Source organism: Alnus glutinosa, chromosome 7 (genome assembly GCF_958979055.1).
Source record: "Alnus glutinosa chromosome 7, dhAlnGlut1.1, whole genome shotgun sequence".
NCBI lineage: Eukaryota > Viridiplantae > Streptophyta > Magnoliopsida > Fagales > Betulaceae > Alnus > Alnus glutinosa.
Window position 1 is genome coordinate 18578912 of NC_084892.1, and position 21382 is coordinate 18600293.

The window sequence follows — 21382 nt, forward strand, 5'->3', positions numbered from 1 at the left end:
ATATTGCATCAATGACCATTTTGTGAAATGATGAATTATACCTGTACATTGTTGCATGTGATTTATAACTTAAACTTCTGAGTTCATAATATGATAACATGTACATTATACGTAATTATACTCATTAAGTCGTGGACTTACGTTATATCTTTTCCACCTATGAAACATTAGTTTATAGTTACTCTTGAGAATGACGGATCTCGTGAGGAGGACGGTTCATTTTGAGGATATAGTAATGGCGATGATGACACTCATCACGACATGATAGGGATCCTACATTTGATTTACCTTCTTAAAACTAAGCCTTAAATTTTTATGTTTATTTATGACTCTTAGACCCAGTTTGTAGTATTTTAGTTATGTTGGAGACTGGTCTTTTCACAATGACATTTGGATACTTATCTATGTTACGATGATTTAGTCTTGCTCTGATTATTCATATTGTAATTGTGGATTTTAATTGCTATCTTTGCGTTTAAAGCGAAAATCTTCTACTGTAGACCATTTTCTGAGAAAATGAAATCCATGTGGTCTATTCTTTTTAGCATGAGATTGGGAGGCGAACCATGAAGTTAACTACCAGTTACTTAATTTCACTGAGGCGTTACAGAAGCCCTACTAAAAAATTATTATTTTTAATTATGTATATTTTTATATTTGATTATTTAATATATATATATTATTATAATCCGATTAACGATTATTAACCTCTTTCACTTATCTCAAAAATGGCTAACCGGTATCAACTTAGACAATTATTAACAATTATATGGTTATGCAGTTGCGATGATTAACTTTTATTAAGCGGTTGATAATCACCTTGTTCGTAAGCAATTGAAAATGCCAAGTGCGAGTGAAAAAGACTCATCATTGACCTTTTTAACACTCTGACCCTCTATACATGTTTTGGGTTCCAAGACTCCACAACAAACTTGGACGAGTTCTGACCTGTTGAAGTACAGCAGAAAGCATTAATCAATTTGTTTTTCTTTCCATCTTTGTCCCTATGAATTTTCCTTACATATCTCTCTCCAAGACTGCGACTTTCCCTTTCTGAGATAAGAATAAGTATCTGAAAGAGAATCTAAGAGAGAGCCAATCTATCATGTCGACCTCCGCAAGGAAGCGGCTGATGAGAGATTTCAAGCGGCTTCAGCAGGATCCACCTGCTGGCATCAGTGGGGCCCCTCAGGACAACAACATCATGCTCTGGAACGCTGTCATTTTTGGGTATATCTTGTGTTCTTGCTTCATGTTTTTGTTCTCTATTCCATGATGTGTTTGTTTTAATTTTCTTGTTTTTGTTTTCTGGGTTTTCTAGGCCTGACGAGACCTCTTGGGATGGAGGTTAGTAATTCTCAATTCATGCTCTTCTCGGATTTTATCCAGCTGTGTTAATTGATGTGCTTTTGGCTTGTTGATGGACTTTGAATTTGTTAGAACTGCTTTTGTTTACTTTCATTTCCTGCAAACTTAATGCATGCTATTTACAATTGAGCTGAGTTTTTAGTTATTGTTCGTATTCATTCTTGATTTCTTCAAAAGTTGACGGCGTATATGTGGTTCCGGGCTTTCGGGTTGTTTTTGGGTTTTGGCCGTGGGTGCTATGGGGATTTGGTTTATAATGATTGTGTTTGCAATATAACTCTTCATTTTGGTCATTCATGGGTACAATTTTGCTTGTTTATAGCTCAAATAATTTTTGTGTTTCTCTTCCTATCTTCAAAGAAGCATTAGGTTGTGAGTTTGGAGGTGATTTGTTTTCTTCAAATTCGTTCGTTTTTTTCTTTCTGATATTAAATTGCAGATACTTATTGTATGTTAGTGCTCTACGTTCATGTATCTCTCAGCCCGTGATTCATGAGGTTTGGCATGAGCAATGACCAGCTTCAGTATAGCACATTTGCTGTTCCTAACTACACGGCTAATTGTCTGTATTCAAAGTCTCATCTCGTTTGAAGTTAGGAGAGTCTAGAGAAAGGTGATTTGGTGTTAGCTAAAACATTTAAGCTAAATATCAACAAGCAAGGTTACTTTTGCAAATCATCAGATGACCAATAAAGCTGTTTGTCGAGTCAGAATAATTTAAGAATAATGAGTGATTTATAACATAATGATGAGTGCAACGCACAACGGTTGCCCAACTTTCCCTTCCAGCTTCCCAACTACTCGCTCACCTTGCAAGCCATAACCCAAGCAACACCAAAAAGCTGAAGAAGCGCACTCCACATCTCTGTGGCAACCTCACAATGAAGGAATAAGTGATTAATGGACTCTTCACAAGTCTTATACATACATCACTCTATCACAATAATATTCCTCTTACATAAGTTATCAAAGGTTTAGATTTTTCCTAGAGTCGCCGTCACACAAAAAATGCTACTCTCAGGGAACCTTAACTTTTCAAATAGTATTCCAAGGAAAAGTGGACTATATAGGAGTAGACAATACCTGATAGTAAGACTTCACTTCAAACGACTTCCTTTTTGATAACACTTGTTTATAACATCTAGAGACCCTAAAATGGTTGGTGCATCTAAAAGAACTTATGAAAATCTGCAGAAAATATCCTAAGGTGATTCATGATGAAATAGTCGTAGGAGATTTAATAAACAAAACTTCACTAACAAAAAAAAAAAAAAATAAAAAAAATTAATAGCCTAAAAAGTTTAGTGGGTGTTAGCTATTGAGGGTGATGCCATGTATACTTCAGAGTTGGTAGAAATGTAAATTGTTATTTATTAAAAGATAATATCAGAAATATATTGGCAATATACTGAAGTTTTCCTTGCTTTAAGTTATATTTTGTACGAATTGATTGGTGCAATGGTCTGGGGTTGGCATTGAGAGACTTCTGGTTGAATAAATTGAGAGTTCAAATCTCCCTAAGCATCTTAATAACAACGGCCTTGGGGGAAGTTGACATGTTCCCCTCTTTATTTTGATTGTTCGGTTCTTTTTTTTTTTTTTTTTTTTTTTTTTTTTTTTTTTAATGCTAGTTTGTAGACAGTACGACTCTAGTACAACCTGCCGCTTCAAACATACACCTGATTCTAAGAATTCAATCATGCTTGTTAAGTGAATTCATAGAAACAGGTGCATGTTTTATGTCTTGAAGACTTCTGTTTTGCAGTGTTTTTGGACTTCTGTCTCTTAAGTACGCGAGGGGGATGGGGATACAAGTAATCCTACACCATCAGAGCTGAAACCTGTTTCCAGCAGCATTTGAGAAAAAAATTTCAGCTGCTACGTGTACTGCAGAGGCTGTTGCACACATAATCCTGTTTCATGTTTCTATTGGTCATATATAATCTCAAGCCTTGGTTAAAGCTAGTTCAACTCGAAGCAGTTTTTTCTGTGGTTATGAGCTATGGTCCATAATGAGCTTTCATCTCAATGTTTGGTCTGCTTTTACAAATGCCAACTAATTATAAGGCTCTGTTGGATAGTTATATTTGAAGAGCGTAGGCAAAATGTTGTGGGACAACTCCTTGAGGTTTGAAATAGTGGATACTTAACTAAAATCTAAGGTTTGCTGTCTGTGGGCTTTAAATTAGAAGACAGTTTTATGCGTTAAGATGCGAAACGGATGGGTAAATAATAAACCAAAAGTGGAAAAAAGGGGAGAGAATTAGATATTTTAGGTCCCATGGCTCAATAGAAGAACAAAAGGTCTCACCTTTTTGTCCAAAATTTTGTGGACTCTCACCACTCGACAGAGAATGGCATGCCAGAATACATAGGGCAAGTTGGCTACTTCTTTCTTGTTCAAACAGGCATTAAAAAATAGAAAATAAAAAAACAGATAAGTTACAGCTTGATATATGTAGAAGCTATGGGGAGTATTTCATGGTGGAGTGGCTAAGAGAATGATGAGGTTGCTTAATGGTAAAGTACTGATGTGACATGAATTCAAATTGATGTTGCGAAATTGAATAGCTAGAGAGGAAATATCCTCTTTGAAAGCCAAATTCTAAAGCCATGAGTCCCATGTTATCTAAGAAGGGCTGTTGCTCCTGAAAGAAGTGCCTGGTAGATTTTAAGTGTTAGTATATTATTTAACTCTTAATTCACATTTTATTGAAGTATACGGTCAAGGGCATTTTAGTCATTCTTGTTATTGTAGGACATGGCTGTAGTAGCAGGCCAAGGGGCTTATTTTAGTACTGTGTAAGTGTAATTTAGTTATTGGGATTTTATGTGCAGCCTTTGGTTCATTTTTGTGATAAAATTAAGAGCCAATTTTTTAGTACTATTCATATTAGGAATATTCAAGAGTCGATTCACCATTGTACTCAACAATTTCATCACAAACGAGAAAGGCCTCTCTCCGTGTCCTAGATTTGCTTCAAATTTCCTGTTTCTAGATTGAAACAAGATTTTCCTTTTAGAAATACACCATCCTAATCTTTCAGCATACCATTCACTGTTTTATTGAGTTCTGGAGACTAATGGTTTACTCTACAACACTCTTAATGCTTTTATTTGTTATTGTGTAAAATAAAGTGACTCTCTCAAACTGAGTTAGTTGCATGTAAACCTCTCGTTGGTGGACAATATTGGAAGAAGTTTGGTCATATGACACTCATGTTGAATGGTATGCATTTTGATACATGTGAAAATTTATAAAACAAATTGAAATTGTTATGCATTAAGGATACTGAAAAGAGAACACAAGGAAGAGAAAGAGGGAAATAGAAATTGCAGATCTGAGAGAGGGAACTGTCACACGGCGTTCTGGGAAGGGGGAGAGAAGGGTAAAGGTGAGGTCTTTTGGCGAGGAAGAAAGAGAAAAGGCAGTTTTGGAGTTCACTAAGTGCAGTTACGTGGCAGCTTCTGAAGTGGGTAATGTAGATGGTGTTTCCAGCTGGCTTCTAGAAGGGCTAGCAGACGGTGCGTTTTGGGCTGGCCTAGGGTTATGCGTTTTAGCCTTAGTTGCTGTCGTTTTGTGTCTTGTTTTCTCCATGCCGTTTTATGACTTGGGGGTTGCGTTTTGTAAGGGCTCTATATAAAGCCCCAAGGGTAGTTTCTTAGGGGTATTCTGAAGCTTGATGAATTAAGTGTTGGAGGGTGGCTGCCTCGAATTGGCCTAGATCTGTTTATCAGAATTATCAATATATTTCCATTAATTTCCTCTTAATTTCATCCTAAAAATTACCAAAACCCCTTGAACAGTAATTGAACTGTTCCAGGAACTGAGAGAACTGCTTTTCTGTAGAGTTCTAGCACAGGGAATTGAACCTAAAACAAAACTTATGAGCTATAGATGGGTGCCATCTTTGGCTATTGACAGAGCTCAGCCTTGAGGGATTGGATAAGTAATTCTAGTATCTACAAGGTGTTTGTGCTTGCCTGAGCTAAAATTCATTGGGATGGTTCAGTGGATGGCAACCAGCACTAATTCTTCTCTTATAATGTCAATTTGAGTTCCACAATCTTCTGTGCTTCATTGAATAAGAACTGACCCTTTTCTGCTTTGACCTCCAATTCTCTTCTAGGAACACTGGATAAATCTTATTCAAACGACAATTTTGGCAAAATTTGTTGGGTAATCCTTAGTTCCCTCTAGCCAAAAAAAGATAAAATAGAAAATAAAAGATAAAGGGAAAAGCTTTGGTTTCCTACAATCACAATTCCCAAACCCTAGTCATGGACCCCACCCAACAATTTTGACATTCTTTGTAAGCTAATGCAAGGAATGAAGGACCAATTAGGCAGCATCAATGACCGATTAACTACCTATGATAATTGGCTTAAGAGTCGTATTCAGCGAGGTCAACGAGCAGATGGTCTTGCAATACTCACCGTGGTTATGGTAAGATTCATGTCTGAACCCATCCCACCGGAAAACTACCAACCCCAACTGGAAACAACTATCGTTCAAACCCCAAAAGAACCTTAAACAGACCCCGAAACACCGTTGATACCCAAACCCAATCTAGTATAGAAACCAACCGGTAATACAACAGTTGTGCTCCAACCACACAAAAATCATCCCCACCTCACGGCCTCGCATTACACAACAGCGCCACCACCCTGCTACACAAAAATCCCACCACTGGTGGTTTGCAATCCAACATCATTCCACAATGTTGCGCCGCAATACAGCCATGCCTCCACCATCACCTAAGCTGTACCGGTCGCGACGTCCTATGGTTGTCCCACCGCCCACCATAGTCGCAGATCCACCCACTCCAGCCGCATATCCGCCCTTGCAATCCCAACGGCCATCAGCCACTTCTAGGTTCCTATCAGCTTCATAGAGGATTGGTCCGCTTGGGAACCATATGGGTCAGATTTAGAGAAGCAAGAGGATGCGAAGGTTCGTTTATGTTGTTTGGTTCAAAAAGAGATAGAAGAAAGAGAAAATAAATGAACGCAAAACACGTTGGGTTGTGCAAGTGCAGGTCAATGGTTCAAAGAAGAAAAAAAAAAAACTCAAGAGCACAATTTTTCTACCTTCTAAACTCGAGGTCCAGTTTTTTCAAAGAGGGGGAGAATGATGGGAAAGATCTCTGTGCGTGGCATAATAAGGAATCTTGTTTCTTCTGATTGGGAAGTCAAGTATCCAGGTCTATTCCAAAAAAGGCTTCATTGATTGTGCTCTGACCACTTCCTTATTCTCCTTAATTGTGGGGGTATTCAATGGGGTTCTAGACTGTTCAAGTTTGGAATATGTGGTTAAAGGCTGATGGGTTTGTGGATAGGGTGAGACTTGGTGGTCGTCTTATCGATTTCAAGGCTCTCCTAGCTTCATCTTTGCTCAAAAGTAAGGCTTTAAAGGTTGATCTTAAGAGTTAGAACGAGTAGGAGTTTGGTAATGTGCAGTTCCTTAAAAAAGTTCGTATGGAAGAGTTGAGTGCTCTTGACAGATTGGAGGAAGAGCATGGGCTAGCTCCTGAAGAGAAGGTGATGAAATGTTCGATCATCAGAGATCTAGAAAATACTGTTCTTCAGGTGGAGATTAGTTGGAGACAAAAGTCAAGGGTTCTATGGCTTAAAGAATGCGATAAATGCACTAAAGTTTTTCATTGGGTAGCAAACTCGAATAGGGGGTTCAATTCCATAGTATCTCTTTGTAAACAGCTCAGTTTCTTTCGATCAGCCGATTATTAGAGATTATGATGCTTAGTTCTATGAGACCTTATTTGCATAATTGTATAGTTGGCAGCCTAGGGTGGATGACCTCGCTTTCGACTCTTTGGATGCGGTGGAGGCCTCTTCGTTAGAACTTCCTTTTGAGGAGAGAGAAGTTTTAGAGGTGGTTAAAGGCATGAATAGAGATAAGGCTACAGGTTCTAATGGGTTCTCTATCTCGAAACCTCAAAATGCTTTTGTACAAGGTAGGCAAATCCTTGATTCAATTCTTATAGTAAATGAGTGTTTGGATAGTCGTATCAAATCCAGTGAACCAAGGCTGCTTTGCAAGCTGGATATTGAGAAGGCTAATGATCATGTCAACTGGAATTTTTTATTGTATATATTGAGAAGATGTGGTTTTGGGGAGAAATAGTGTTCTTGTATAGCGCATTGCATTTCTTCGGTGCACTTCTCTGTTTTGGTGAATGCACTCCGTTTGGTTTCTTTAGTCACTTTTGCGGGCTGAGACAGGGTGATCATCTGTCTCCTCTTTTGTTTGTTATTGTTAGAGAGGCTCTAAGCAAAATGCTCATTGCTACTATTCACAGAGGTCTTTTATCAGGCTTCTCTGTGGGATCTAGACTCTTTGAGGTGGTTAACATTTAACACCTGTTGTTCGCGGACGATACTTTGGTATTTTGTGGGGCTAATCCTAACCATCTTCGCTATCTACGTGTGTTGTTCTTGTGCTTTGAAGTTGTCTCAGGTTTAAGGATTAATTTGGCAAAGTCTGTTTTGGTTCATGTGGGTTGTGTGGATAATGTGGATGGACTGGCTGGCATCTTGGGTTGTGGGGTTTCTTCTTTACCTTTAAAGTATCTTGGTCTTCTGTTGGGGGCCTCTTTTAAGGTCAAGTCTATTTGGGATGGTGTTGTTGGAAAGATTGAGAGGCGGTTGGCTAGCTGGAAGCAGATGTATCTATCCAAGGGTGCGGTTACCCTTATAAAAAGCCCTCTTTCCAATCTTCCAACGTACTTTTTGTCTCTTTTACTTATTCTTGCTAGTGTGGCAAATCGTATAGAGAATCTCCATCGAGATTTCTTATAGGGAGGATTAGGTGAAGAGTTCAAATATTACCTAGTTAGTTGGTCCAAGGTTTGCTCCCCAATTTCTGAAAGAGGCTTGGGTATTCGGAATTTTAGGATCTTCAACAGGGCTCTGTTAGGGAAGTGGTTGTGGTGTTATGTGCATGAGAGAGAGGCTTGGTGGAAATTTATTGTGGATGCCAAGTATGGTAGTGCGGGGGATGGATGGTGCTCTCTTGATCCCCCTGGGTCTCATAGAGTGGGGCTATGGAAGAATACAAGGAAGGGGTGGAGTTTATTTTGTAGTCATACCAGATTTATGCTTGAAAATGGGGCCATGATCAGATTTTGGGATGATGTGGTGTAGAGAGATTACCTTCAAGGAAGCTTTCCCAGTTTTCTATGGCATTGCTCGTGATAAGGGTGCGCTTGTTGTAGCTCACTTGGACTCTGAGAGTGGTTCCCTTCAGTGGGATGTTAGCTTTCTTGGAGTGACTCACGACTGGGAGGTGGACGAGGCTTCCTTGTTCACTTTGTTGTATTCCATTAGAGTGAGAAGTGAAGTGGAAGACAAGCTTTGGTGGACTCCTTCTCACAAAGGGGAGTTTGATGTTAGATCTTTTTATAAGGTCCTTGCTTGTGAAGATGAAGCTCTTTTTCCCTGGAAGAGTATTTGGCGGACCAAGGTTCCCTTGAAACTAGCTTTGTTTGCTTGGTCGGCGACGCTAGGGAAGATTCTTACTTTGGATAATCTTAGAAAGAGGCATGTTATTGTGATTGGACTTTTGCGTTACTAGCTCCCTTAGTGATTAGCTTTACTGATTTTTTTGTTCTATTTTCTTATCCTTCTTAGATGCTTTTCTTGTATACTCCCTGTATACTTGACTGTGCTTTACGTTTTTTAATGATATTACTTTTTTTTAAAAAAAAGTAATAACATATTTTGGTTCGGGCATTTGTTCATATAATCTCACTAAAGGAGCCGCAGAATGCTGTAAGAAGATTTTAATTTTTATTTAGGTTTTAATTTGTTGTATTAGTTTATGTTTTATTTTATTTTTATGAGTCCGATATTTTTGTAATTCAATAAAAGGAAATTGTCGGTGTCTTGGATTATGTTAGGTAAGTGAATAAAGTTATGTTAGACATTTTATTAAATGCACGTTGCCCTAGGTTGGGGTTTAGTCTCTTAGTCTATTTTAAGCATAATTTTATATTGTAATTGACAGGTTAAGATGAATGAAAATTGAGATTGACAGTTTGTCAATTATCCCCTCTTTTGTTTTACATTTCTCCCTCCCCTTTGGGGCTTCAAGTTTCTCCGTCCCTTCGGGGCTTCTTCTCTTCTTTCTCTTGTTTCTCTCTCTCTTTCACGGTTCTTTAATTTTTGTGGGTTTGTCATGCATCACACCAAGAAACAATATATGCTTGAGAAACCATACATGCCACATCTTTTTTATTTTTCTCTAGCAGAATCACATTTGTGTGAAGAATAACTTATGCCATTGGTGTTTGTTAAGTTTTAGTGTGTTGGCAAATTCAGTGTCAAATATGTTATCTGGGTTATAAAGTTGTAGGTTTTGGTTTAGGGTTGAATCGATGTAAAGTGCGATTTAAGAAAAGGCCAGAATTGAAGATTTGTAGACTTCTATAACAAATGCATTGCAGTTGGATCGATCAAAGTGGTGTAGAAGTGTCTCATACAAATTCTAGAGAGGTTTGATCGCAGCTGGATCGGTCAAAGTATGCACCATGCCTCCGTACTTAAACACGAGAGCTACGATCGTCGAACTAGCTGTAGCCAAATTACTTTTAGCCGACTTACCTTTTAAAACCTAGGTTTCATCCTACCTATATAAGTCTAATGAGCCACGATTTTTAGTGAGAGAGAGAGAGAGAGAGAGAGAGAGAGAGAGAGAGAGAGAGAGAGAGAGAGAGAGAGAGCTTTTCATAATACTTTGGAGAGAGATCCTAAATAGATACGAAACCTCTCCTTGATTGATACTAATTAAACCACCAAAAAACCTTTAGCTACCAGAGTTTTGGGTTGTAGTGGATGAGTTCTTTCTTAAAGGAGATTCTTGTTAAAAAAGGCTAGAGGTTTTGGAGCTACTGCAGTGGGAGACAAACGGGTCGTTTTTTGGGGTTGCAAGCTGAATCTAGGATTACAAAGGTTTTGTAAGTTAGAGTGGTTATAACATAAGTCTTCTATAGTGGATTCCTTTGGGGTTAGTTGGCCCCCTGAGTGGTTTATCTTTGAAGAGTTCTTCAAAAGTTTTCACTTCATTACCAAAATCTTAATGTAAATTTTCTTTTATTCCTTCTTGGATTTTGGTATCTAAAATTGTGGTGTTTTGATTGAAATTTGATAACTTTGCTAATTTGAATTCTGTGATAAGGTTCACCCTCACACCCTCCCCTTTTCTTTGCTTTCACCCATCACACCTGTCCCTTCTTCTTGCACTTTCCGCTTTTGCAAACTGGTTATACCCATTGATACCTCAGAAGCTTCATGCAAATCAGAGGCATGAAACCCCTCTCGAGCCCTCCTTTTCCATCTTTTAATGGAACCTGATTCTGCCTTTGATGGCTCAGTTGGATGGGGCCATCTTTAAAACATTCACTTTCTTGTCCCATTAAGGTTTGAACATCAGCTACATCTAATGAAAGCTTACCTGCTTCGTTGGCTATCGACTGTCTTACTTCAAGCTTAGGTCCACAGTTTTGATCACCCTTCAATCCCTTCTCCACTCAGTCCTCAATTGCTCCACTCTCCACTTCATCAATATGACATTTGCATTGCTTTGCCCCTGATATCCAACATGTGCATTACTTTTCCCCTGAAAGCCTGCGATCTCCTTATTTGTTACAGAATGCAGCAAATCTTTCGAGTCTTCATGATTTATCTGCCCCTCATTACAACCACCCTATCCATAATTGACCCCTTTCATATTTTGCTTATCTATTGTTGTCCCCTTCCATATTCGTGACCGATTGCATTCCGATAAATCCGCATGGGATTTGATGCTTCCACGATCTGCACTCCTTCCTTCCGAATCTCCCATCTTCTTCAACTGTTCTTCATTGTCACTATTCAGCACCCCCGCCATAGAACTACCATATCGCTCCTTGCCTTTGTCAGCTCCAATCTTCAAGAAGAGGGCTCTCAGCCACGGCCCATACTGCTGCTTGGATTTCACACCATGGAAATGTTTCGAGCTCAGCATCATAGAACCCCTATTCCCATGCTTAATTATACCACAATGAAAACAAAATTTTGGTGGTTTTTCATACTGAAACGAGATCCAAACTTGTTTATCTTTAACATTCAACATTCTTCCCCTAGCCAAAGGTTTTGATAGGTCTACTATTACCTCTACCTTGACCCTTAGGAATTTCCCCCACCCTATCCCGTCCGCTGTAGCATCTACTTCTTCCACCTCCCCCACACTTGATCCAATGCTCCACCCTACCTCTCAACTCATACAAGCGAAAGGCATATTATGGAACTGAATCCAAAATGTTGCTTTATTAAACTTCATCTCTGTTGGTGGAGTTTATCATTCGAAGTCCTGCAATACCAGCAGATTCTTGTCAAAAAGCCATGGTCAGCCCTCCTTAACTCTATTCATATTTCTTCCTTCTTCAAACTCTATCAAGAGCAAATTCTCCTTTATCTCAGTGAAAAGTACTCGCCCCTTCGGCCTCCATATATTCATCATAGTTGTTTTGAGAGCTTCCTAACAGGTTTATCAACAATAACACATCCCGGCAAGCATTGCTCCCATTTTCTTTCAAGATCTGCAGTTGCCTTGTCTTGGATCAGGATGCCAGACTTCACCTCCTCCGTTGGTGACAATTTTCTCCTCATCGTGTTCAATTCTTCCTCCATGTTACACTTCCTCGGCAACCCTCTGTCCCCACTGATATCCTCCCACAAACCTCCTCGGCCCAAAGACCAGGAGACTTACTCACCCCAAGGCAAGACTACACCCTCACCTATTCGTTTCCCTCAAGGGAAATTCTTGGAGAGGGAATCCTAATGCTATGTACACCACTTGAGTTTTCTCATTGAGCCACGATTCCAATAGGAGAGAGAGGTAGCTTTTCAGAATACTTTGGAGAGAGATCCTAATAGTTTGAGCCTAAATAAAACTTCTCCTTGTTTGTTACCAAATTCAACCATAGAAAAAACTTTAGCCACTAGAGTTCAGGGTTGCAGTGGATGAGTTTGTTTGTAAAGGAGATTATTGTAGAATGACATAGATTCTGGAGCCACTGTGGTGAGAGGAAAGTAGGTTGAGTCTAGGATTACAAAGGTTTTTTTTTTTAAGTAGATTGGTTCTAACAGAAGTCTTCTATGGCATATCCCTTTGGGGTTGACTGGCCCCTTGAGTAGTTTTTCTTTTGAAGAGTTATTCAAAAGTTTCCACTTATTTACCAAAATCTGTGTAAATTTTCTTTTATGCTTTCTTGGATTTTGGCATCTAAAACTGTGGTGTTTGCATTGAAATTTGATAACTTTGCTAATATAAATTCTGAATTGTTAAAGATTGGCATCAATCCGTATTTTCAGTGTTGATTTAGTAGTGGTTAAATTTCATATTAATCTTCTACTCCTTTCTTCTCTGCTACAATTGTTGATTTTTGTCTTTTTGGTTCGGTATTCAGAGTGAACTTCATTGAAATTGATATCTGATAACTGCTAGAGTTTTACTTTTGGTTTTTAGGCTTCTTGGCTGTTAATTCCTATTCGCAACTCCTCGTTATTGTACTCTTTTATAATAGTGTTGATTGAAGCATCTGAGTATCTTCTTGGGCTTTCTCAGGTACGTTCAAGCTGACTCTGCAATTCATAGAGGATTATCCAAATAAACCTCCAACCGTTCGGTTTGTCTCACGGATGTTTCACCCAAATAGTATGTCAATTATCTTAATCATAAGATCTATGCCTTCGGTTTTTGAGAAATTTCTTGCTGTTATTGTTTCTTTGTACTGTTGTAATGTTTGGAGCCTTTTGAAATTATGCTGGATTTATGTTTTCAGTAGTGATCAGCATTAGTTTCTGACATTGTGCCAGTGGATTCGATCAGTTTATGCAGATGGAAGTATTTGCTTGGATATTTTACAAAATCAGTGGAGTCCTATATATGATGTTGCAGCTATACTCACTTCTATTCAGGTGAAACCTTGTTTTGTTTGGTTGGAAATAATTGTTGTCTTGTTGACGACTTATTGAAAAATGGCTTTCTGTGACCTTCATGCAATTGACTCTTGTGATTGAGAACTTGCAAGGAACCTCCTTATTGATATCTGAGGAAAGATATATTAAGGCAATTAGTTTACCAGCACAGACTTCTAGATTTCTCTAATCTTTATCCTTCTTTCGTTACATGGATACAAGTAGAAAACTCAACTTTTTGTTTTTTGGTGAATAAAAACTCATTAAATTCTCAGTATCGGTTGAGTTAGACAAGATTAGTTGTTGGATGTTAGATCTTCTGGAGGATCCAGCAAAATCCAAATAGCTTCTGTGGTCACAAGTCCTTTGGTTGTCAATGGTTATGTTAAGTTTAGGCTTTTCTGTCATTTGACACGGATGCGTAATTGTGGTGCTTGTGGAGGGAACGCAATGATAGGCAGTTTGAGGACAAAGAAAGAACCATTGAGGAACTCATGTCCTTTTTCTTTTATTCTTTGTACTCTTGGTCGGCGGCGTTCCTCGCACCTTTATCGTTTAGTTTTAATGATTTCCTTGTATTGTTTTCTTCTTCTACTTAGTTGCCTTTCTTGTATACTTCCTGTGTACTTAATTGCGCTTTGCGCTTTTTAATGATATTTCTCTTACTTATCAAATTTTTTTTTACACGGATGCGTAATTAACATAAATAGTGAATGTTCAGTGGAATTTTATGCCAGTAGGATGCTTTTTTAAAAACGAAGGAGATCTTACGGCTAACATTTTCTTGACATTGCATTCTGCTGGAATCATGCGACATTTTTTAATGGCGTTTATTTCCAGAAAATACGATGTTTTCAGATCCCTTAAATATAGGAGTTTAACAAGACAACCATTTCTGATTGAAGAATCTGATATATAGATGTATGCACCTGTTCTTATGGGCTTCGTTGGCTTGCATGCAAGCAAATTTTGTCTGGGTAGCTGATATGAGTAATGCTAGAAATGGCCTGGGTACTATTCATTAAAAAAAAAAGAAAGGAAATGGCTTGGGTACATGTCTAGGCTTCTGGATTTGACATGAGTTTCATCCATTGCCAGCTTTAAAATCTATGAACAACTGATCTCTGATGGTACAATGATATCTCATTTTGCAATAGTTATTGTTGTGGTTAACTTGATTCACCAGATTGCTGCAGAATAGTTTGTTTCTTTGTTTTTCTTGATTTTACTTGTGGCCTAGGATTTATTTGGTTAATTAAATTTCTTTCTGACCTCACAATTTCCTATATGCTATCTGTGCATGTAACTTAATGTAAATTATGATTGAACCGGTGCTTGTAAGGTTCTCATTGATGCTGTGCAAATGCTAACAAGACATATTTGTTGAGTTTTCTCCAGTCCCTGCTCTGTGATCCAAATCCGAACTCTCCTGCAAACTCGGAAGCAGCTCGCATGTTCAGCGAGAATAGGCGGGAATACAACCGAAGAGTGCGTGAAATAGTGGAGCAGAGCTGGACAGCTGACTGAACCCAAGAAAAGAACCAGCAGCCTCTGTCATTCTGTGAAGACAAAAGAGGAAGTCGTGTTGGTGTTGTTGGGCCTCCTGAAGGTTCACAAAACTTCCAGTTTCATGATAGCGTGCTTTATAATTTGGTTTTGCATCCCTTGTTCTTAGATGATTTATTTGGATTCTCTGATTTCTTCCTTTTAGACAGCTCTACTTTTTTCCAAATTCTTGTTCAAGCTTTCTTCTCAGTCGTATGTTTTTCCTTGGAGTAATGTTATTTAGTAGACTTTTGTATAATTGTCATACAGTTGGATGACGTCACAGTAAAAATTATTCTTTGGATCAGCATTTGTAAAAACAAAATAAAAATAATCAAATGTTGATTTTCACTGTCACGTCATCCTAATTTTCTGTGACAGTCGTACCTGAGTTTAGTAAGTAGAATTACTCTATCCTTGTAACATATGTATAGGAAGTGATGTTGTAGAGGGATAAAGAGAGGAGCTGGACCTTTACTTCTTCCCTTCATAGAATTGAAACAATGTGAGTCACTGTTTAGGAACTCAACTGGCTTGATAATTATAGGATCTTCTAATTTGTTTGTATATCTCTCTCGATGCTCTTATTTTTTTTTTTTTAAATAATATATATATATATATATATATATGGTATTTTGAAGAACAATCGCACGTTTTGATTCTTTGAACAATCACATTTAAAAAATATTTTACATCTCAATTCTCTATTTTTTCTGTACTTAATTATTTATTCCATTAAAATATTCAAGCTTTGGGAGAGAGATGAGAGTAGGAAGAGCTTTTTTTTATTAAGCTTAAAGAGAAACAAATAAAATACAAGATGAAGGATCTAGAGCGATTTGTAGCATTTTCTTTAAAACGAAGGATAAGAAAGAATCGGATGTAGTCATATTAAAGTCGGTCTTCAAAATTCAAAATTAAAAAAAAAAAAAAAAAAAAAAAAAAAAAAAAAAAAAAAAAAAATTCCCCAAATCCTAATTCCTGATAATCCTTATCTTTCCCAAGTTGTTCAAAGCAATCCCCAAATCCTAATTCCCAAAATCCTTATGGTTTCTTATGAACTCTCACTGTGTCAGAATTTTTATATGGTGTGTATGGTTTCTATTCCGAAACTTTTTGGTATTTCATTTGTAAGAAATTATAGAGATAAAGGAGAGAGAAAAAAAAAAAATCATACAAAGTGTTATTTTAGTAGAACTTTTGTTTTCAAGTGTCTGCTGGAGCTCCAAAAAGGCTCATACTAGCTAAATATAGCTAATATTAGACTTTTGAAGAGTCTATTGGAGATGCTCTTAGGGGTTTATGAGACTTTTGAAGAGTCTGTTGGAGATGCTCTTAGGGGTTTACGATCATATTCTCTTCGGATTGAGCTTATATTCGCCGGTATTCTCGTATTACTCTCTATGCTCAAGAGAATATGAGCCACTTGTTCCAACATAGTTGTAGATTTGCGATCATCAGAACTATCAGCTCAATCCGAATCACATAAACCATTTAGTTGCAAAGAATTAAAAGTATAGTATAATCCAAAATCTTAGAGTTCCTTCTAGATACTGAAGAACCCATTTTGCAGTAGTTTAAATGAACTAAAGTAGGAAAGTGCATAAAAACTGATAGAGTTGGTTGATATTGTAGTCAATATTAGGACGGGTCAAGGTACAATATTGTAGAGCTTCAACGGACATGATGCTCAGAAGGATCCAAGAGGGGATCCCCATTGAACTTTGTGTTGGAGATTATACCCTACATCCCAATGATTTGTGTTGACCTTAAAGTTTATAGTGAATATAAGTTGTTATTCACTGATTAAATTATTTGAGTATATGGCATTTGATCTTTTACATGCTTATTATGATTATTGTGCATCTCAAAGGTCTTTAGATAACATTGAATATAGACTATGGTGTGAGTAACAGGGTTATTACACAAGGTCTTAGTACATAAACTTGTAATCTTAAGGGAATTAGGCATTTCATTTGCGAAGACTCTTATACATCAATCATGACGATTTATCTTGATCAAACGAACTTGAAGGCTGCTTATTGATATGGAGCTATTATGCACTAAACGGACGGACCATAAGGTTGAAGAAGAATTGGTTGTTGTCATGGTACCAAGCAATTCCTCTATTGAAAAAAAGTGAGCAAAGAATATAGCAGCTGATTGTATTGCTTCGCATTTTATAAATAATTACAGAAAAATCAAATACTAGAACGTCATAACATTTGAATTTAAAAATACAATAGGTAAACCATACATGAATAAACAACAGATAAGCTATATGTGACTTTAAACATAACCATCTTCAGAATTCACCTCTTCTTTATCTTTCAGGCATATTCAAATGTCATGAGCTTCTTCCATGCTGGCATCAGTTGGAGTGGACATTGTATGATGGCTAACAAGTTTCATGTCACCAAGAATTGCAGTTCTGTGAAATCAATAACATTTGCTTGGAACATCAAAGCAAGATAATTAGCACACATGGCTTCCAAGTTGCAAAATCATGGATGAAATGTAAATGCTTATTGCAAATTAAATATTTGCAAATAAAGGGCACCCCGGTTGAATGTTTAAAGTCAATTTAGCTTTAGGATTGGAAATAAGACCAGAGAAAGGTAGCTGTAGGTGGATCAGAACTGCAGTATGCACCACTGAGACTTAATAATATATGGGTTCAGTTTCCTTGACCCAAATGCTTGTCCTTGCGCATAGCTTTTATCAAATTTGATATTGGGGATGTGAGAAATCTTGTCCCAATTCTCTCCTGTCCTCTCCTCGACATGTTGCTTCAGAAGTGGGCAGCTATCAATGACCAATTCTTGCGGCTGTGTTCTCTGCAGGTAGTGTGGCAGTGCCATTAGCTTCCGACAGTCAGTGATATGCAAGTAACGAAGGCATGGGGTTATTCTAACACCGTCAAAGTCTTCTTCTCCTCTATTTGTGCTCATTCCATCCCACGTTTACCACATTCCCATGCCATAAAAAGTAGGTTTTTTCAAATGTGGGAATAAAATAACAGGCGATGATGATGGTAAACCTCCATTCTCAGTACTTTCCATTTCCAAACCCAAAAACTCAACACCCACCATTTCGACCTTGTTCATATAAAATAAACCAAGTGATTCAAGGGGCTACAGTCTCCCCAAAGGTGGCAAAACCGTGCAGTTTTCATAGTTCTCAAGAACAAGCCTTCTCAGTTTACTTTTTATTATTTATTTTTTTCTAAATAAATAGGGAGAGAGGTTACAAAGAAGGGTTCTTACCACTCTGCATCCATATGGAAGAGAGAATGGGGGAGCCCTTGGGAATGCTACCAAAAACATGATTGATAGCGGCTCATTTTCCTAAAGCAAGTGCCCTAAAGTTGGTACTAAGAGACACTTTCAAAGCATTCCAGCTTTGAAAGGATGATAAAAGAGCAATAATATCTGAGACAATATTACAAAAACACCAAGAAGAAAAAGTAGAAAGACTATTAATAGCTAAAGTCAGCAAAAGGGAGTCTCCTTCCAAAGTGAAATTATCATATCCCACAAAGACTGCTAACCGGGTAGCAAGCAAAGCTGCAGTAGCTTCACCAAGAAGAACATCTGAGGAAAATAGTTGTTGGGTAGCAGCCATAATTATAGACCCAGATGAATCAGAAATAGCAATAGCAGCAACAGAAAAAGAAGCCCGAATAGCAACATCAAAATTTCCTTTGATAGAACCATCAGCCTTCTCAGCTTACTTAACAACATCTTCCAGCTGGGAAATAGGGTGGTGCCATTATGGTGATAGATTGATATATGTTCTATGTCTGAATGTGGCTGCAAGGCTTTAGGTACACCTTCATCTAGTTGTCTCTTTGCATGCCCACCAGTGAACTGAAGTTCCAAGCCCTACATGCATTTTTTTTTTTTTTTTTTTTTTATCTTCAACTGCACATTTTTAGCCTGCATAACATCTACCACTTTTCCCAATCCTTCAATTCGAAGTTTCCTTCTAAGCAAGTTCAAGTTTTTCAAGTCTTCTATCTGACATGCTTCACTCACATCACCACCACTTACAAGGAACCTATTTAATGTTCGAAGAGAATCTAATCTACCGATTCCTTTCGTTAGCACACACAGACTTAAGGTCCCACCAATCTCAAGATGTCTCAAGTTAACTAGTTTTCCAATACCTTGTGGCAATTTTTGAAGACATTGGTAGCCTATAAGTTTCAAGGTTTGCAGATTACACATCGTTTCAAGCAATTCCTTCAACCTGGTACTACATAACTAGATGTATCTTAGATGTACCAACTTCTGTAACTCTTCTGGAACTTCTTTGATTATGTTGTTCCTCAAATTCAATGATCTCAGACATGTCAAACGCCGGCATAAATCAGGAAATGCATAAGCAATTCCTTTATTGTCATCATATCGAATGAAGAGGGTGCATTGCAAATATCAGAGGTAGGAAATGGGGCAGGCGCTGCAATCACTACTGTTGAATGGCGAGTTCTTCTAGAATAAGAATTATCCAACCTCTTCTCTTCAAATCATTAACCTCCATGACCCTGCACTCATTTTTTGTAAGAAACATAGCTAAGTTGTGCATTATGTCATGCATCTTGCATCGTTTTATGCTGCCATGAACCTGATCTCTCTCAAAATCTTGGAAGAAAAAGCATGTAGCCAAGTTTTCAAAATACCTGCACCCCGTTAATTCCATCTCTACACCTCCTCCTCCCTTTTAGCTTAGAAAACCTTGAGCCATCCATAACTCAATCAACTCGTTTTTCACAATCTTGTCTTTTGGAAAGAAAGCACAGTATGAGAAGCATCGTCGAACTGGGCAAGAGAGATCATAGTAGCTCAACAATAAATGAGGGAAAAGACCCATTTCAGCCTCTTCAAGATGAAAGATTGAGTGCAAACAGATGATTTTGGTTGTATTTTCATTGCTAAGTTTTGCATACGCAGTTCTATATTTATAGATGAAATTGTACAAGAGGAAATCAACGTTGATTTACAGAGGAATAAAGAAATACAAGCTGTACATTGGAACAAACACATGCTAGCTAACTAGACTGCTCTTCCATGTTTCCTGCAGCCACATATTTCCTGGAAATGAGGATTCTCTGCAGCTGCATATCTCTTGTAAATGAGGGCTTTGAGTTGATAACTATCTTCCTTGAAGTAAGGGTACTTCAGGTGGTTGATTGCAGACTTTGTTTTGCCGAGGTTGAGGTGGCTTACTCTGTAGGAAGTGAGCTGGAACATGCTGAGTTGAGAGGAGCTGCTGAGGTGGAAGTGCATGTGGCTTCAGTAGCTTCTCTAATAGCCCCCCTCAAGCTCATGGGGGGAGAAATGACCATGAGCTTGTCTCGGAGAAAAAGAAAACGAGAAGAAGTTAAACCTTTGGTGAAGATACTGGCACATTGGTCATCAGTGGAGATGTAGCTAGCAATCAAATCCTTGTGAAGAATCTTCTCACGAATGAAATGCTAGTTCACCTCAATGTGTTTAGTGCGGGCATGATAAATCAGATTGGAAGCTAAGGCAAGAGCTCTGAGATTGTTACAGTAGAGGCGAGAAGGTGCAATGAGAGGTAATTGAAGTTTTTTAAACATCTTGAGCCAATATAATTCAGCAGTTGCATAAGCCATGGATCGGTACTCAGCTTCAGTACTCGATCGGGATACCACAGGTCGCTTTTTGGGTTGCCAAGAGATCAAGCATGGACCAAGGAAAACACCAAATTGTGGAACGTCAGTCAAGAGGATCCTCAGCCCAGTCCAAGTCACAATAGGCATGAAGATTGAGAGGGCCACGAGTGAATAAAAGGCCAGTATTTGGGGTGCCTTTGTGATATCGAATGACCTTTTTGGCAGCAGTGAAATGAGCTGTTGTGGGGCAATGCAGAAATTGACAAAGTTGATTTACCGAGTAGGAGATATTTGGCCTAGTGAGTGTGCAGTATTGCAAGGCACCCACAATGTGTCTGTAAAGAGAGGGATCACTCAGTGGATCACCATCAAACCGAGTGAGTTTCTTGCCAGAGGTGCAAGGTGCTGAGTATGGTTTTGCTTCCAACATGTGGACTCGGGTGAGCAAAGTTGTGATGTATTTGGCTTGATTGAGATGAATGGTTTGAGAGTCACGATGGACATGTATACCAAGAAAGTATGATAAATGGCTAAGATCTTTCAATTTGAATTCCTGCTGCAAATCAAGGATTAGAGTATTAATCTTGGACAAATGGATTCCTATAATGATAATGTCATTCACGTAGACAAGTATGAAGATGTGGATAGGAGGTTGATGAAGAATGAATAGTAAGGTATCAACTAAGGAGCCTGTGAACCCAAGAGCAAGAAGAGCTTGTGTCAACTTGTGAAACCAAGTTCTTCATGCTTGTTTGAGCCTATAAAGAGCCTTGTGAAGTTTGTACACATGATTAGGAAACTTTGGGTCAACAAATCCAGGTGGTTGTTCCATAAAAACTTCCTCTGTGAGAG

The 21382-nt window shown here is 38.2% G+C and overlaps 1 protein-coding gene across 1 annotated transcript; it reads left to right on the forward strand.

Moving 5' to 3' along the window:
- Positions 1 to 934: 934 nt before the first annotated feature.
- LOC133872889 (ubiquitin-conjugating enzyme E2 2-like) lies at positions 935 to 15459 on the forward strand. The gene is made up of 5 exons (XM_062310531.1): positions 935 to 1230; positions 1322 to 1347; positions 12995 to 13084; positions 13259 to 13347; positions 14746 to 15459. Exons 1-5 carry the CDS (start codon positions 1106 to 1108, stop codon positions 14872 to 14874), a joined length of 459 nt encoding a protein of 152 aa, XP_062166515.1. The 5' UTR covers positions 935 to 1105; the 3' UTR covers positions 14875 to 15459.
- The last annotated feature ends 5923 nt before the right edge of the window (positions 15460 to 21382 follow it).

Coding starts and splice junctions, on each gene's coding strand:
- LOC133872889 (XM_062310531.1), top strand. CDS start 1,106: ATGTCGACCTCCGCAAGGAAGCGGCTGATGAGAGATTTCAAGCGGCTT. Junction 1,348..12,994: donor CGAGACCTCTTGGGATGGAG/GTTAGTAATTCT, acceptor GGGCTTTCTCAG/GTACGTTCAAGCTGACTCTG. Junction 13,348..14,745: donor CTATACTCACTTCTATTCAG/GTGAAACCTTGT, acceptor AGTTTTCTCCAG/TCCCTGCTCTGTGATCCAAA.